The 16,809-nt window shown below is 41.5% G+C and overlaps 1 protein-coding gene across 2 annotated transcripts in view; it reads left to right on the forward strand.

The window, feature by feature from the left end:
- Positions 1-16,809, forward strand: part of LOC106923441 (nuclear factor of activated T-cells, cytoplasmic 1-like) — a 71,821-nt gene that overhangs the window by 18,117 nt on the left and 36,895 nt on the right. For both annotated transcript variants that reach the window (XM_088013758.1, XM_014996454.2), the window contains exons 4-6: positions 1,188-1,390; positions 5,568-5,740; positions 6,772-6,912. In XM_088013758.1, coding sequence (XP_087869884.1) covers positions 1,188-1,390; positions 5,568-5,740; positions 6,772-6,912 — 517 coding nt within the window. The remainder of the gene's footprint in view (positions 1-1,187; positions 1,391-5,567; positions 5,741-6,771; positions 6,913-16,809) is intronic.

Below are 16,809 nucleotides of genomic sequence, written 5' to 3' on the forward strand. Positions count from 1 at the left end.
GCAGCACTGGTGTATGCCTTGGTAATTGACCAATTTGTGGGATTTTGTCAGAGTCCCGGCTTTTGCAAGCCCCGGTCTTGAGTAGTCCATCTCCCGCAGCATATTTTCGAGCAGCCGAGAGTGCTACCTGCGTGGATCCGTGGGGGCTCGCATGTTGACAGACTACTCTCGTTAGTTTTTGGGTCTACTGTACCTGATGGACTGTACAGCTTCGCTGCCCTTCTGAGGTGGGAGAGATCTCTGACCACACAAAACATTCACTCTTCTAACCACCTGGGAACATTGCACTGCAGTGAAAATGTAAATCCTGGGAGGTCTGTGGCATTTACCTCCAGTTTCACCCAATCATGTAGTTAGTAAATTGTCTCAGTCAAAAATCACTCACAAACTTTGTTTTTGAACCACCCCCAAAGAATTTGAAACACTGTCTCCATATTTCTATTTTAAAACATTGTCGTCACACTAAATTGTCAGTTTTGACACGTTGACGCTAGCTAGATGGTGAAAAAAAAAAAAAGTTTTTTACCCCTGGATTCCTGAAATTAACAGTGATTTTCAGTCGGTGCGTGACCAAGCAGGTTCTCTCCACCTTTTCACAAATATTTGATCTTTTTATTAGTCGAGCAGTAGCAGCTAATGGAGGCGTAGGAGAGGAAGCGGTAGTCGTTTGAAGTGGTGATACCGATACACAAGTCTCTTTCATCACAGTGGGACACAGTCTCTGAGCTTTAATGGAAATCATAATGCAAGTTCATAACTGCCTGAAGGCAGAAGGGGCCAGGTGATGTTGCACTGCATAGAGGGGTTGTTTTAGTGCCACCTTCCTCACTTGAAAAATGTGGCAAGTTAAAAGCGACCCAGCTTGGGTTTGTTTCCAAACCCGGTCCTGGGTCCAGTATGGAGTGACCCAGGCCTGGGTTGACTTACACAAGTTCAGTCCAGCACACTTCAATCCTTAAAATGAGTCAGAATAAATCATGTTCAACAGTAGTACTACTGAAGCTGCAACTGAAAAGTATAACCCATAGCCTGGATTACACCAATAAAATATTTGGGTAAAAACAGGAAATTTAGGAGTTTACTGGAGTCCATCAGGGATGTTTGCATTATCTTTGACGCTGCCTCAGGCGACGGTCCTGACAGCTGGCGTTTTCCTCTTACCTCGGCTTCTTTGTTCTCCCCGCCAGCTTTACGGCTACATGGAAAGCGAGCCGCTCACCCTGCAGCTTTTCATCGGGACCGCAGACGATCGCCTCCTGCGACCGCATGCCTTCTACCAGGTCCACCGGATCACCGGCAAAACCGTCTCCACTGCCAGCCACGAAGTCATGCAATCCAACACCAAGATCCTGGAGATCCCTCTGCTGCCAGAAAACAACATGAGAGCCATGTGAGTGCTTGGAGACTCTGTTGCTAACCAACCTTTTCTCCATATTTCTTTTTAAAGAAATATGGAGAACAAAAACTCAATGATTTTGTTGTTTTTTTTTCTTCATTTGGCGCCGTCTTTTATGGCTCAGCCATACAAACACAACGCGTGATCATTATAGCACATATTTCTAAATAGGCCTCTGTCCTCTCAACCCCTTGAGGTGCACAGTTTTTAAGGCCGACACAGTTCATGGTTGACTAACTCTGCCCGACATGTATAAACAGGCACTGCAAAGGTCAGGATACAGTCACCATTCCACCAGTATGAAGTGCTTCAACTACATTAATGTCAGCTAGTGTGTTAATATATGACAGTAAGATAAACGTGCCAAAACATTCGTACCAAAGTAACAAGTGTTGGAAAAAAAAATACTGTCCATTTAACATGCCGTTACTGTCAGAACCACTGCAGTATTAAGAATTAATGTGAGTATACATTTTACTGGATAAATCCTCACATACATTCTCATAATATGAATGTTTTATTAAGTAATATCCAAGTCAATAATGAAATACCAGCTGATCGACAGTTACCACGTCAAACCATCTTCTGATCAAACAAATCCTAAAAATTCACAAATATTACCAGTGATTATGAAGATTATAAAGTGGGCTGTACTCTTAAATGACAACTTTCATTGCTTTGTTTCGTTTTTTCACATTTGATAGGATTTTGGGGTGGAGCAAATACAGCCGCAAAACTGATATATTTAAGATGTGGCAGAAAAAGCTGAAGAAACTTGTTGGTGAATTCTGAGACACAACTTTCTGCACCAGTTTCCATTTAACCCATTTTATAAAACTCTAATGTGAGATTTTAGGTAAATCTCATTTCACTTTTTTTTATTTACTTTCTCACAAAATTGAAAAAGATGGAATATTCACAGCAAAATAAAAACAACAATTCTCTAAAACAGTCAAAAGTTGTAAAGCAACTCTTCATAACCTAAAATCTACTACGTAGTAAAATCCTCCAGTTTACAAGACGGCACAGTCAAAGCTTAATATTTGAGAGCAAAAAGCTCTGATTTGCCATTATGTCAAATCAATTACATTATTATTAAATCATTCATTTATTCTTAACTCTACAGGAGCCTACAGGAAACTTTCAGTAGTAACCATTAATTATTTAAATATGAAGCAGAGTTAAAGTTTCACTACGTGTGAGAGAGAGCAATCAGAATTACACAGCTCTGCAGTTAAACTGTATTTTATAAATATTACACCTCACGTTAATTACAAGGTGAATATTTTAAGCTAAAATTAAAAAAATTAGCTTGGTCATAAACACCAGTTTCTGTATGTATTTTCTGGTGTGATTTATCATAACTGTGAAAAAACAACACACTATTATCATGCGTTCAGCTTTCTGCTTATGATTATCTGATTCACTAGCAACCTGAATACACCACAGAGATGTCCAGACAAAGAAAAACACTGTGCTTCTGGAATCTTATTTTCTTCCACTGACTGCACCGATGCTCTGATTCTTAGTTTCCGATCAGGACGGATCAAGAGTGAAGTGAACTGATTCCACTCAACTAATTTCACGGTGTGTTGTCTGCACAAAATCAAAAAGAAAGAAAAGAAATAGAGATAAAAGCCTTATTTTGCATGCATACTACTTACCACTTACAAACGTGACGTGTTAGTGAAAATGGCCTTCTAAACGTTAGAACTTGTTGGAGACGGACACTCTTCTGTGGACATCTTGGAGTCAGACATCCACGTTTTTGGACATGGGAGGAAGTCAAAGCAGAACTCGACGTTGTGTCCAGGAAGCAGCTCGTTTCCAGAGGCTCCTTTCAGACAAGGCAGCAGGGAATATGTTTTGGACTTGTTCCCAGAACCCTGTGTTAGGGATAACCCACTGGATCGGACGTTAAATAAGGTCATTACTCTACTCTGCATTATATTTATCCTTTGCCACTTACATGTTCTTTTCTTCTAAAAACATGTTGGGGAAAAAAAAACAAGGACAGGTAGTTTAATGCTTCAAGCATTTTTTGGTGTTAGTTCCACGTGTCATGTCCAACAGAACCACAATATCCTTCTCAAACTCACACACTTCCGTGTACTGCTTATTTGTTCGAGTTAATGTGTCTCCTCTGGTTTGATTAACAATAAAGTAAGAACACACACAAAAAAACGGCTTCTGAAGAGGAAGTTTATTTTCCTCTTTGACGTTCACACTCAGGCCGAAAGCAGAGGAGTGAAAGTTTCCTCTGCTTTCCTCTGACAGACATAAAGAAAGGCCTTTAACTGCCTTTTTCCACTGAGATGTTTACCAGCCACCTCGATCAGACAGCTTTTTTTTTTATATCTGCCGGCGATAATTTGCTTGTTGTGTGGGATGCAGAAGGTAGCAAGCTGCAATTTCAGACAGCTTCGGTTTTCCTCCTTTCCTCTTGAAAAAAAAACTAAACAAAAAACAAAAGACAGTCTGTTGGTACACAAAAGCTAACCTAACCATCACAGCTTCAACTTAATCCAAAAACTGGGAGATATTGTCTGTTTTGTTTGTTTGTTTTTGTGAGGATTTGTAGTTGCTTTCATGCTTTCTCTTAATTTCTATTCGATTAGTTAAGTTGTAATTTCCTCATTAGTTTCTATAAGCAAAGGAAAAGACACTTGATTTTAATGCTGGGGCTGATGCTACATGGTAACGAGCACCAGATTGTATAAATCTGATTAGTAGCGGTTGTCTAGACTCCTCATTTCAGTTTGTTCCTTGTTCGTTTTGTACAAACCAAAAGCACGGGGGAAAAAAAGGTGGTGCAAACCCTGACATTTGCCATGTTCCAGGAGTACTGCCCGAAAATGTACCACTTAACACAAGTAAAATGCCAGAGCATATCCCATTTGCTTTCCCTCCCTTTTTACCAGCCGGATTAGTTATATTTCAATTTATAAATGCCGGCAAGAAAACTTTTTTTTTCCCCTTCCAAAAAGAAGGGGAGAAACTTTAGCTCTTTACCTCCCAAATTGTAAAATGAAATAAATATAGACAGACAGCTGAGGGAATGGTCTGCTGCTGCATGTGGAAATGATTAACAACAGTTTATATGCAGAATGAATGAATTCAATGGCCTGAAAGGACAAAAGGGATACTAGCTTCTGAGGATAATCTCCCCATCAATGCTTAGAACATTAGATAAACCAAGGAAATATATTGAAACTCTAATGGCAAAATTACCTTATAGTATGAAAATAGCTCTAAATGAACAATTTTATTACATTTCATCTGCTGCTGTAGAGTTTTGTAGAGTTTTTCTTCAAAAATTTTCACACCCTTTGTACTTTTTCCACATTGTGTCACATTAGAGCCATTAACTTGTGTGTGTTTTATTTGGATTTTCCATCACCGACCAAAAATGTAAGGAAAAGGACAAGATGTTGGCCTATGTAGAAAATGCTAAGTGCGGTCGAAAGCTAACACTATACATTGTCACTGAAAATGTCATTTTCCACTGTAAAACATGGTGGTGGCAGCATCATTCCACAGGGTTCATTGTCTTTACCAACAACAGCAACGCTTAAAATTGATGGAAAGATGGATTGAGCTAAACACAAAACAAACCCTGAAGCTGGAACTAAAATGGGATGGTTTACGTCGAAGCACTTTAAGAGTTGAAACGGCCCAGTTAAAGTCCAGACATTTATCCAGTCAGTGTTGTCTGTGGCAAGACTTGAAAATTGATGTGAAGTGGTCTTCGTCCAATCTCTGTGACCTTTTAAAATAAGAATAACCAATATTTGAGTCGTCATATTGGTGAAACTTTGTACTTGGCTTTGTAATAGTTCAATAAAGTATTTAGGATAGCAAATAGAGGTCTCTTTTTTTTTGTATTTGTGAAAAATGTGGAAACCATTTGTCGCTTTACTTTATTCTATGTGCTACTTTGAGTTGGTCTGTCAAATAAAATGCCAGTAAAACACACTGAGGTTCGTGGTTGTAACACGGTAAACTGTCTGGGGCCAAGGGGTCTGATCATTTAAAAAGTGCAAAATTCTGCATCCACAAGAGCCCGAAGAGAAGAAAAATAAAAACTAGTGAAGCTCATGCATCCATACTGACAGCAAAGCGCATTAATTGATACTCAGAATTGCTCTCCGCCCTCTTCCCTCTCCTCTAGAATCGACTGCGCAGGAATCCTGAAGCTGCGCAATTCCGACATTGAACTGCGCAAAGGGGAGACGGACATCGGTCGGAAAAACACACGCGTGCGTTTGGTGTTCCGTGTGCACATCAACCAGCCCAATGGCAGGACGGTGTCCCTACAAGTCGCCTCCAACCCCATTGAATGCTGTAAGTCTGAGATGTTAACACACACACACACACGCGCACACACACACACACACACACACACAAACAGAAACAAACAAAGAAATCTCTTCCAATAGCTTTCCACTTAAGAAAAAAGTGGGATCTATTGTTGCAATGCAATAAAACGAGCCATTATTTTATTACCTACTGGAACAAATTCAGTACCTCTGGACCCAATAAGGTTTATACAATCAAAGGAATTCACTGAGGAGGGGGAAGAAAAAAAAAAAAAGATGCATTGTTCGTCGTGCCAAACACATGTTACTTTTATCGAATTAACATTTTATGAATGCCCAAGTCGTTGTGGTAAAAGCTCCCCATTACTGAAGGTCCCTCAAAGGTCACTTGCCAGCCCCAGTTTTGGCGCAGTTGAATGATTTCATTGTGAGGAACTTCTGTTTCTTCGTCATTCACTCCTGCCTTTACGTGTGATGCGATCAGCACCCGAGAAACTAATCGAAGCAAGACGCCGCTGACGTTACAGCTCACGGTTGGGCGTCCAACGGAATCTCATCCCTGAGCAGTTTGGGGATTTGGGGCCTTAATATCTAAAAAAATAAATAAATTCCTAAGCGAAACCGACATCTACGTGATAATTAGCGCTCAGTTCAATCGGCTGGCTGTGATTCCTGTTGGTGTATTCCAGAGGTCAGAGGTACCCCCGGCTTGCCTCATTTCAGTGAAAGCAGAGACAGGTGGTTGGCCACGAGCTGCTGGATGGAAATAATGAAGCGAAGATCTGACCGTGGACGTATTCTTCTGAATTATTCTACGCCTTTTTAAAAAAAAAAAAAAAAAAAAAGCAGCTGTTGGCTGAAAACCTCTTCGCAAGAGGTCATGAAATCATCGGAATAAATTTGATAAGCCGGTTTTCATAATGAAAAGCTGCTGTTTTACAGGCCGTGTCCTGGTCATGCTCTTCTCGGCGTAGATTGTGATCTGTAAGTGTGTTCACATGGACTTGAACTCTATACTGAAAGGTGTGTGTGCGTGTGTGTCTCTGTGTCCTGTAGCTCAGCGCTCAGCTCAGGAGCTTCCCTTGGTGGAGAAGCAAAGTGTGGAGAGCTATCCCGCCACCGGAGGCAAAATGATGCTCCTCGGCGGCCTCAACTTCCTCCCCGAGTCCAAGGTGGTGTTCGTGGAGAAGGCACAGGGTAAAGCTGGACGCGAACCTTCCCCAGACTGTGTGTTCCCTGCATTTTAATTTCCCCCTTTCCTCTAATATCTCTTTCAAATGTCTCTACCCTTCTCCTTCTCCGTTGTGTTTTTTCAAGTCTTTCTTCCCGTCAAAATAGAGCAGGACTTGCCAGAAAGCAACATGTGGTGCGCATTAGGCCACTATATTTTTAACCAAAGCGTATTTACATTTGCTGAAGTTTCCATTGCCTGTTCTTTGGTCCTCACCACAAGTAGAGGAATGAATCACGACCAGGGCATGTGCAATATCTCTTTTTCTCACTTTTCCTTTTTGCCGTGCTGTTCTGTCTTCACTTACCGCCCCGACTCCTGACAGTTAACCCTTCCACTCACTCTGCCAGCTGTGGCGAAGAGCAACCGGGGAGAACGTCTGGCAAAGAGCGGCTGCTCCTTTTTGTTTCTCCTTTTTCTTTTTCTTTTTTTTTTCTCATCGTCGTGGGTGGAGGGAACGATTAGAAATGAACTTTGTGTATGACTGACTGATGATCATGAACAATGCTTTGATTGCGCCCAAAAAGAAAATCAAATTAAACTTGTGCTCACTGGCATAATCTCGACTTCAAAGGCCTTGACTAAACCCTTTCTCAAATTTGATTTTTCATAATCAGTCAGGAAGTGATTGGTTTTTTTGATGAGGAATTCAAATGAGTGACCATATTTACACAGTTCCTCTAAGTCAGTGGTGTCCAGAGGGATTTTGTACAGCCCTCCACCGCAATTCAAAGAAATTGATTAGCATTTGGTTCACTGGCTTTTTAACCAGTGGAAGGCATTTGAAAAAGGATTCAGACGTGAAAAATATGTTCATCTTTTATCACATCATATTTTCCTTGTTTTTAATGTAATCTGATAGTAAGAAGAACCACAAAGATAAGGAGACTTTCACTGAAAAGTAAATATTGGTACAGCCAAATAGAGAAATATTTTTGTCATTTTCTGTTTGGGAATATACAGACACACAAAGAAAAGATAATTAACCCAAAAATGTGGACTATTATGCACTTTTTTGTTTCAATCAGGCAAACTTGTGAGACGCCTTTTGTGTTTATCATCTGTTCAGCCCATTGTTGTGCAGGTAAAGATGAAAAATAAATAGCTTTTTGTAAATGAAAACAAACTAAAATAACAATAATATTCAAAATGCCCAACCCCGCTCACACTGTGGCACAAAAACTGGGTATAAACCATTATGGGGCACCATGCTAGAATGGGTGCCAAAGCGATGATGGAAAATTTGCTCTAGTTGCTATTTTCTGGTTTTAACAGCTGTTTGTACTTTTGGGGGTAGGGCAGATAGGTGTCTGCATACACCTCAGATAACATTTAGCTAGCTCCACACCCACACACACACACACACACACACACACACACCTTTTCAACTTATGTCAAACATGCAGCAGCAGCACAACAAAACCTCTCTTCCATAATTGATATGCAAAGTTATTTCAGCACTTTAGATTGATTTTACACAGAAAACAGGTTGCAAAACTTGTAGCCTTCATTATTTGAATATTCTTGTAGCTTTTCCCTGTCTGAAAGGTCGATTCTGGAGAACCTGGGGTTGAAATAAGGAAGTCGTGAAGTGTTGAGAGGAAGGGGTTGAATGTTGGTAATGTGGGGTCTCCTTCTTCCTCGATTGACTCAGTCATGGAGTGGGTGGGATGGAGGGATGGAGGGTTTCTAGAGTGGAAACTCTACATACACGCCCTGCTGTCTGAGCCCTATGACCCCCTTCTAGGGTTGTGTTTCCTGTCTTTCACTCACTCTTCTTACTTCTGCCCCATTTCCTTCTGTTCTTCTGTTTTCCCTCCTCAATATTCAGTTTTTCTTACCTCTATCCTTGATACCTGGTAAAGACATTAGCCGGTGTGGAGTTTGTTTCCGCTGGGATCCCCAAGCTTTGGTCTGCTGTTGATAGCTCAGCAGTTTTGTTTTCGGTCTCGGCGTTGACTAGAGAGATCAGAAGAGGGTTATTGGTTTGCTACTGAGACCGATTTTATGTAAACTTTAATGACCTACTGCTCCGAGTTAAAAAGCCCATTACAGACTTACACATACACATATAATCACTTCAGTAAATGTAGCTTTTTGACTAAAAAATTTTCCAACATTTTGGCATTTTATGTAAAAAAAAAAAAAAAAAAAAAAAATCATTTAAAAAATCCTATTTTTAAAAGTTTTGCAGTAAGATTTCCTTCATTCTGCGTCAGAGGAGCAAAATCAAAATGATTTTAAAGAACAACATCGACTTGGTTTACACATTTCTCTGTAACTTTTGGTTTTATTTTCTCCTGGAAAAGTTCATGACTAAATGAGCGCTTGAAAGCGTCGCACCACAACGATTATTTCTCTCAGACAGTTACCATTACACGCAAAGAGACACACGCATTCGAGCGCAGCCAAACCCCTTGGAAGGCACAGAAACCAATCACTGCTTTTGCCACAGTGGTGACAGCCATTTACTGCTGCTGCCATCGAAGGTCAGAATGGCTGCTCACTTTCCGAAATTGACTCCAATAAACACCTTCCAGAATGTTCCATAGATCCTATGAAGAAGCAGATGGATTTTTGGGGGAGTCTCGGTCCAACGTGTGTGAAAAATCCTTCGCAGTTAAAGTCATCTAAGTTGAGTCAGAGCGAGATCACAGGCAGCTCAAAAGCTCATTAGTGCTAATGGGCCAACTATGAATCATAAATGCTTGCATTTTTTTTTGTTTGTTTAAATGCGCCGATTTTCTAAAAATACCAGAAACATTTACGAAATTGTCCCATTAACAATTAGTGGTTGAAGGAAGAAACGGTCTAAAATATACACGAGTCTTGAGAATAATTACACAACTGGCTTTCTGTCAACAGTAAGTATTTCTCTAAATGTTATTTACTGAAATTATTTACAGATTTTGTTGCAAAATAACAAAACCAAGCAAATATAAACAGTTTTCCAAATCAATTTCTTTCAATATAAAACTTTTTAAACTTTAGTACAAACTGTGGGGTGTGTGTCAGTGTCTGGTGGAGTTTTGGTTAAAATAAGCTTGTTCTTTATTCAGTGAAGTTACTCAGAGTGGGCAAAGTATTCAGAAATTTTACTTAAGAGAAGCAATACTTCATAATAAGCTTGTTCAAGTCAAAAAAGTACAGCATAGAAAAAATCCTCCTAATTTTTTTTAGTCAAATAAAAGTAAGTAAATAATTACTACCAAATTTTGTTCATCACATAGAGTGGACCCCACCTACTTCACCTATTCACAGATTTTCTGCTGCTTGTAGCTCCAGAATATTAGTGTAAAAATATTGCAATAAAATAAAAATATTAGCAGATTTTATTTGTTGTTGTTTGGATGTTATGAAACAAAAAATAGTGGAAGTATTTTTTTCTTCTTTCTTAGAATTTACAAATAAAAATCCTAAAAGTGTGGTGTTCATTTGTATCCATCTCCATTTATTCTGAAACACCAACCTAAAGAAAATCCAGTGCAAACAGATTGCCTTCAGGTGTGCCGTAGTTTCACTTGTTTGTGGTGGAAAGCTAACTGTGACCAGCTACCCACAGTGGTGGCAACATTATGCTGTGGTGAAGCTGCTCAATGGTCACAGTTGAATCCTGGAGGATTGGGGGGAAAACAACTAAATTAGAAGCATATCCCAAAAGGCAAAAATACTATTTACTCAAGTTGAGTCTGTTCAAATGCACTCCACACTTTTCAGATTTTTTCCCCTTCTTCAATTCAAATTCAAGGGTCATGAATTATTTAGTAAGACATTGTGACGCGATGATGGAATCTCAAAACGAGGAACTTCTTTAGCCATTCATGCAGATAAAACATCCCTTCCTTCTTTGTTTTTGGTTTTATTTTGTATGTCTGTCCTCCCAAAACCCCATGAGACCCCCCCAGTATCAAATAAACTGAGCTATTCCCGTTGCTGCTGCAGGAAAACCTTTAATGCGGCTTGAAAAATAATTACTTTTTCTTTAAGCGTCCCATCCGTCCTCGTCGCACCCCCAACCCCACTCCCTCCGTCACCCACAGGATAACTGATGCAAACTCTCCGAATCTGCTGGATGTGTGCATGTTTTGCTGATGCCGTTGTGTACGCACACACTCTAGCTGCTAGCCTGCAGGCCTGTTTGTGTTGTTCAGGAGGAAGTGTTGTCAGTGAGTCATCCACCGAAGGATTCCCCGCAGAGGGGAGAAGCGGAAAAGAGCGGATCCTGAGCTCTTGGAAAGAAAGGAGAAGGAAGGAAAAAGGTAGAAAAAGGCGGCAGGGCCTCTTCAGAAAGGCTGCCCATTTGTTTCCAGGTGTGTGAGGAGAGAGACTATATCCTGCTGTGAATTTTGAGTTTTCCCATCAAGTTTATTCATAGTCATCTTTTGATGACTCGTAAAACTGAGATCAGATAAATCTAACAGGCAGATCACCGCAAACTAAAGAAATCCAGACCCTGACGTCTTTGTTTCTGCTCCTATATAAGCAATCCCCGTTTCGTCGCTTTTTCATCAAGACGTCTCCCCCCTCCCCCTCCCTCCTTCGCTTTCCCCTTTTATGGAATGAAAAAGAAATTCTTCTGCAGAGCCACAGCTTGTGCATTTATTAAACTTTCCGTCAGCATTTGCTCTGTGGAGCTGGATTCGGCTTTCGCGGTGTTGCTGTTATTTGTTTTGTGCCAGCTTTGTCCAAACCGCCCTCCTGGCACAGGTGAAGGAAGACATACCTGGCACACCTACTGCTGTGTGTGTTCTGGCCTGCCCCGCTTTCCACAGCTGGAATGAGCGCTAGAGGCAGGGAAAATAGAGACTGACAGATAAACAGAGCGAGGGAGAGAGAAAGAGAGAGACGGGGAAAGCCTGCTCTCTGACTCAGAGGGGAGGGGAGGGAATTCCCTGGTGAGCCGGATAGTTTTTAAGTCTGTTGGATTGGAGTGTTGCCTGCAGCTCTGGAGCGCCACACAGCCTGGTTCTGCAGCAGAGTGAAGACCGTCCTCCTCCGCGTCTCCCTCAGGCTGTTTGCTATGTAGCGTTAGCACAGCAGTAATCTTTGTAATGTTACTCAGTTATCATGATTTCCTGCTGGAAGAACTTTTCAGAGTTCAAGTAAAGGCTGTTTATATTCAACTCAGAGAGCTACCACGGGCAAGTCTAAACAGCAGACAAGCTGGTTGAGGTGTTGTACATCTGGTGTGTCTAGACTCTGCTTTGGCATCGTCATCTGACTACACTGACCAGGGCATGATTTATGATGCTAATTCTGGACTAATGCTTGGTAAACACTGCTGTCTGGGGTGTATCTATACATGGTGGTGGGTCTTGGACAAATGTTGCCATGGGCAACCATCTTGCTAAATAACGGTAGCTTCACACGAATGAGAAGACTTTTAAAAAGACTTTTTCAATTAAAGTGAAAGAAACATAAAAGTGTTTTTATGGCAGATTTTACAGCAGTGGACCTTGAGTTTTTCTTTTTTCTTTTTTTATTTCTTTTTTTAAATATATATCAAAACCAATGTGGCTGCCAGTCATAACACCATTCTCAAGGCCTGGCAGGTTCGGCTTGGCACTTCTCTCTTCACAGTGGAGGATGGTTGTTTGCAGCGCAGGTGATTTCTGGTGACTTTATAGTGTCAAACTGGCACATTACATATGTCACGGATGCAAATGTTAGCAATTGGATAAAATTTAAAACTTTAGCAGCAACAGCTTCTCAATAGCAGACAGTGCAGGCCCTCTGTACAAAGCAAGTAACTTTGAACAAGGGCTGGTTTTTGAAAGGCTAAAGAATAACTAGATTCTGAAAATACTTGAGTTCCCACTCCCTGAAAAAGCTTCTAACTGCCTATTCTAATAGTTTTAACACCAAATATATCTTAATACGCATTAGTACGCAGAGTAGAAACTGTTTTAGTGCCAACACAGAAGCTAGCATCTACAATTTTATTGATCTCCGCTCTTCAGGCTGTAGCCAATTAGCTCTTGCTGGTGCTTCTGGATTAGCCATTTGTTCTTGGGAGTGGCTACGTTTGCGGCGTTTTGGGGAAATTGTAGTCTGTGATTTTGCGGAAGAGTTATGGAATCAACATGTTCAAATGACACACTTGTGGAGCCACTGTCCCAAGCAAATAAAACCAAATACCAATAACCCTAATACTTCCTGTTGTCTTCTTTGTCATTTCCGCCAGCAGTAATGTCCGGCTGTTGATCATGTGGCTCAATTAGGAAATACATTTATGTCTATTCAGTTGAAAAACCACCTCATCATAGAGCAAAAAAAATTTTAATCAAAGAAAAACAATAGTTTTTCTAAATTGGCTTGTTTCCATCAAGCTAATTTATTTTTAGTCATTTCAATTTGTGCGAATCTATGGTTCATGGAAACTGCTTTTGAATTGAAAAATTCTCCACTTATGAGTGCTAGCCAATACGAAGCATGTTATGATTTTTGTATCCAATTCTACCCAGATAAACCACCCTGAGCCCCGTCTCTTTCAGCCTTCATGGTCTCGGGTCAAGTCACCTCACACCTTTCTCGTTAGACACTTTACAACAACTGACGTCCTGAATCTAAACCCATCATAAATCTACTGTCAGGAATTCATCTATACAGATCCTTCTGGATCTAAAACAGACCTTTATTTCTCCAAGTGCTCCAGCTTTTCAGACTGGTAGAAGCCAGGTGCTTAGGAGGAGATCGCAGCTGTATCTCTGGAATCAGTCACCAGGGAATCCCTCCAGCCTCCTGGTTTCCGTCCTCCGCGGGTAGCAAGGTGTTTGCAGTGAGCGTGTGTGTAAAATTACTGAAGCATTTTAATTCAATGCAGCAGCAGGAGCAGCAGCAGCAGCAGTAGAAAGGTAATAAAATGGAAAATAAACTCAAGATATGTAAACAGGAAAGGGGGGCGGGAAATGCTTCTTAAAATCCAATCTGGAAAAAATAAAAAAAATAAAAAAGGGGCGGGGGGGAGAGACATGGCTGCAAAATACATCTGGGTTGTTTCACGAGAAAACCTCCCTAATTAGGCATGTGAATCATATTTTCCATCCTCAAAATATCCTGAACTGAACTCTTTTTGGTCACTGAAGACTGCCACGCACAAAAACTGTGCTTTTTAGAAAGCAATTTTACCTCTGGCTGTCGAAAACTGTAAGTTCATTGTGAGGTTAAATATATCACCAGTCAGCTGTCGGGCCCTCTGAAGCAATGAGTCAGAGCATGTGTCTGAAATATTTATCTGCAATATAATGATCTTTTATTCATTTCGACCAGATGGAGCACCCGGTCCACTTCTTGATCATTTTCCAGGCTAATCAAAGAAAACAGGACGAATAAGAATTTGTTTGAGCGAGCGTTGCTATAACAACCAACGTTGCCAGGTTGTCACCAGGCTCACATCCTGGGTGAGGTGTTGTTAGGAGATGAAGCTGATGAGTCAAAGACGCCTCACCCCCCTACAAGGTCTAATTGCTCAAAGAGTCAAGAATGTCTGGTTTTAGTCTTTGTGGACCTACTTTACTCAACTGACACCTTTCAAGTGTCAAACCTCAAAATACGAGTGTGTGTCCATTTATTTGTCCTCTAAAATTGGTCCGGGACAAAGCTGGACAAAGCTACCGGTCTGCATTCGGCGCCCCATTGTTTCGTGCTTCGCCACCTCCTGTAATCTCAGTTGAAAGCCAGAACAAAGGTGAAGGATATTGTGGTTGCGCATTCGCATGTGTCTGCATCTGTTTGTGCACACTGCGCGTGGGTGGAGGTTGGTTGCAGGAGGAGGTGTTGTCGGGAACAGAAGCATTTTGCAGATGTTGCAGGGAAGACGGAGCGAATGGAAAGTCCTGTGGTTGTCGGTCGTACGCCGCGCTCCGACCGTCCGACCGCAGCATTTCTGATGCTCCAGGTTTGATCGGGGAAGCATTGAACAACCGTTGCTCGGGCGAATTGACTTAGAGTTACAAATGGAGAGGAGGGGGTGGGGATATGAACAGGGAGGTAGAGAGATGAAGAGTTTGAAAAACATGTTTACGACTGGAGCTTCGCGTTGACGTTGTAGTCTAAGGTTTCCCTCTTGGAGAGTCTCCCAGAGCGTAGGCGGTCGAGATTCCCTCTTGGTTCCTCTAGACGTAACATGAGGAATGCTCATCTCTGTCTGCCTCTCTCCCTTGTTATGACCTTCCCTGTGTCTGTGCTCTCTCTAATTGCTCTGCTCTGCTCATTTCGGCTTCTTAGCGTTATATATGTGTGCCTCTCTTTCACCTGCCACATGAGCCGTGTCTTTCGTTCGCACCACAGTTGTCCGACAGGCAAAACCCTGCCGCTATTCCCCGTCGTCTTCATCAGAGAGAGCCACACTTTTCCATATGCAGATCTAGTTTCACCAAGTTCCGCAATAGGAAGTTCTTATCTAATCTGTGCACTGTCTGTTTTTGTCGTCTGCCGTGTTTAATATGGCCGCTTTGGAAAGATCTATCAACTGATTTTCTCTCTCAGAACAATAAAGCTGACCACCCGCCCCCACTACCACATCTCGACAATAACGGTCCAAGTTTGACTGCAGTCCCTTTGCTTTTACACTCATGGTTTAATGTGAAAAACATAGTCCTCTTAAAAAAAAAATACTTTTTTTAGATTATGTTGAATCTGCTGGATCTTTGATTGCAGTACTTTGGAAACTGACACTGATCCTCTTGTCTTTATGATCCTAATGCGAAGTGCAGCATTTCCTACCATGGCTCTGTTCATTCTGTCACTAACACATAGCAGCCGCGCTGCAGTAACCATGCTGTTACCTCACATGGTGTGTCACTGACACAAAGGCCGGACTGTGTCACTGCCACTTCTTAACAGATGACTCATGGGTTCTGGACATAAAAAAAAGAAATTGCACCGCAGACCGTCGCTGATTGCCCCAGCAGAGCCCAGATCGTCTGCTCACACAATGCGAGCCATGAAATCACAAGGAAAACTCCAAGAATGTGTGCGGAGCCTTTACAGGCCTCCAGCAGCTGCAGTAGCTCACAGGGACGTTTTAGTTCAAAGCAGCGAGGGAAACCTCTTTACATCAACAGGATGGAAATGAAGGGGGAGAGGGAAGAGGGAGAAAAGACTTCTGGCTTTTTGCGGGAAAGTAAAACGGCAAACAAACTGTCATGATCTAAACTGACACAAAACACCAAATCTGAGAGCATGCATTAGGGACACAGACTTGCAGAAGCAAGTTATTGTTGGTTTCATTTCTTACTTAATAGAAGCCAGTTCTGGTTGTCTCACACCCAACAGGGTTGACACCTCAACATGCTGTCAGTTCGTATTCTTAAGTACTTCCTGTGCTGACTGTGGCTTCTGGATCTAATAGGGTCTCCAATGGAATATTTAGTCTCAGGAGAGGGGTCAGGCAAGAAGCAGTGTGAAAACTTTAAGGATTTGACACCCACAGAAAATGGCAAACTTTGCCAGGATTATGTAGGCCAGAGTTTATTCCTGAAGGCAGGTCTAGTGTGCGTTACTTGCCAACAAAGGGCTATCTATCCTCACTGGATATATAGATATCCCAAGACATTGATCATCCCAATGATCAAGACAAGCTGGAGAATGCTGCTGTGGAGACAGATCTCTGGGTCAAGCAGAAACTGTCATGGTCAGGATGAATGAATGAATGGATGAGATCTTACTTCTGGAGACTTAACTGGATGGACGGACAGACAACTCTCCCTATGACAGATTCCTTTACTGATTTGCAACTTTGTTGATTTTGGCTTAAACGTATCCATAACTCTAGGGTTAACCCAACAAAATATAGTCCTTGGAGAGCAAAGTCCTTCTTTTCTACTCTTAGGGTTAAGACTAGAGGCAAATCCACATCTTAA

This window comes from Poecilia mexicana, unplaced genomic scaffold (assembly GCF_051168715.1).
Source record: "Poecilia mexicana isolate PSO_F unplaced genomic scaffold, ASM5116871v1 scaffold_16, whole genome shotgun sequence".
Taxonomy (NCBI): Eukaryota; Metazoa; Chordata; class Actinopteri; order Cyprinodontiformes; family Poeciliidae; genus Poecilia; species Poecilia mexicana.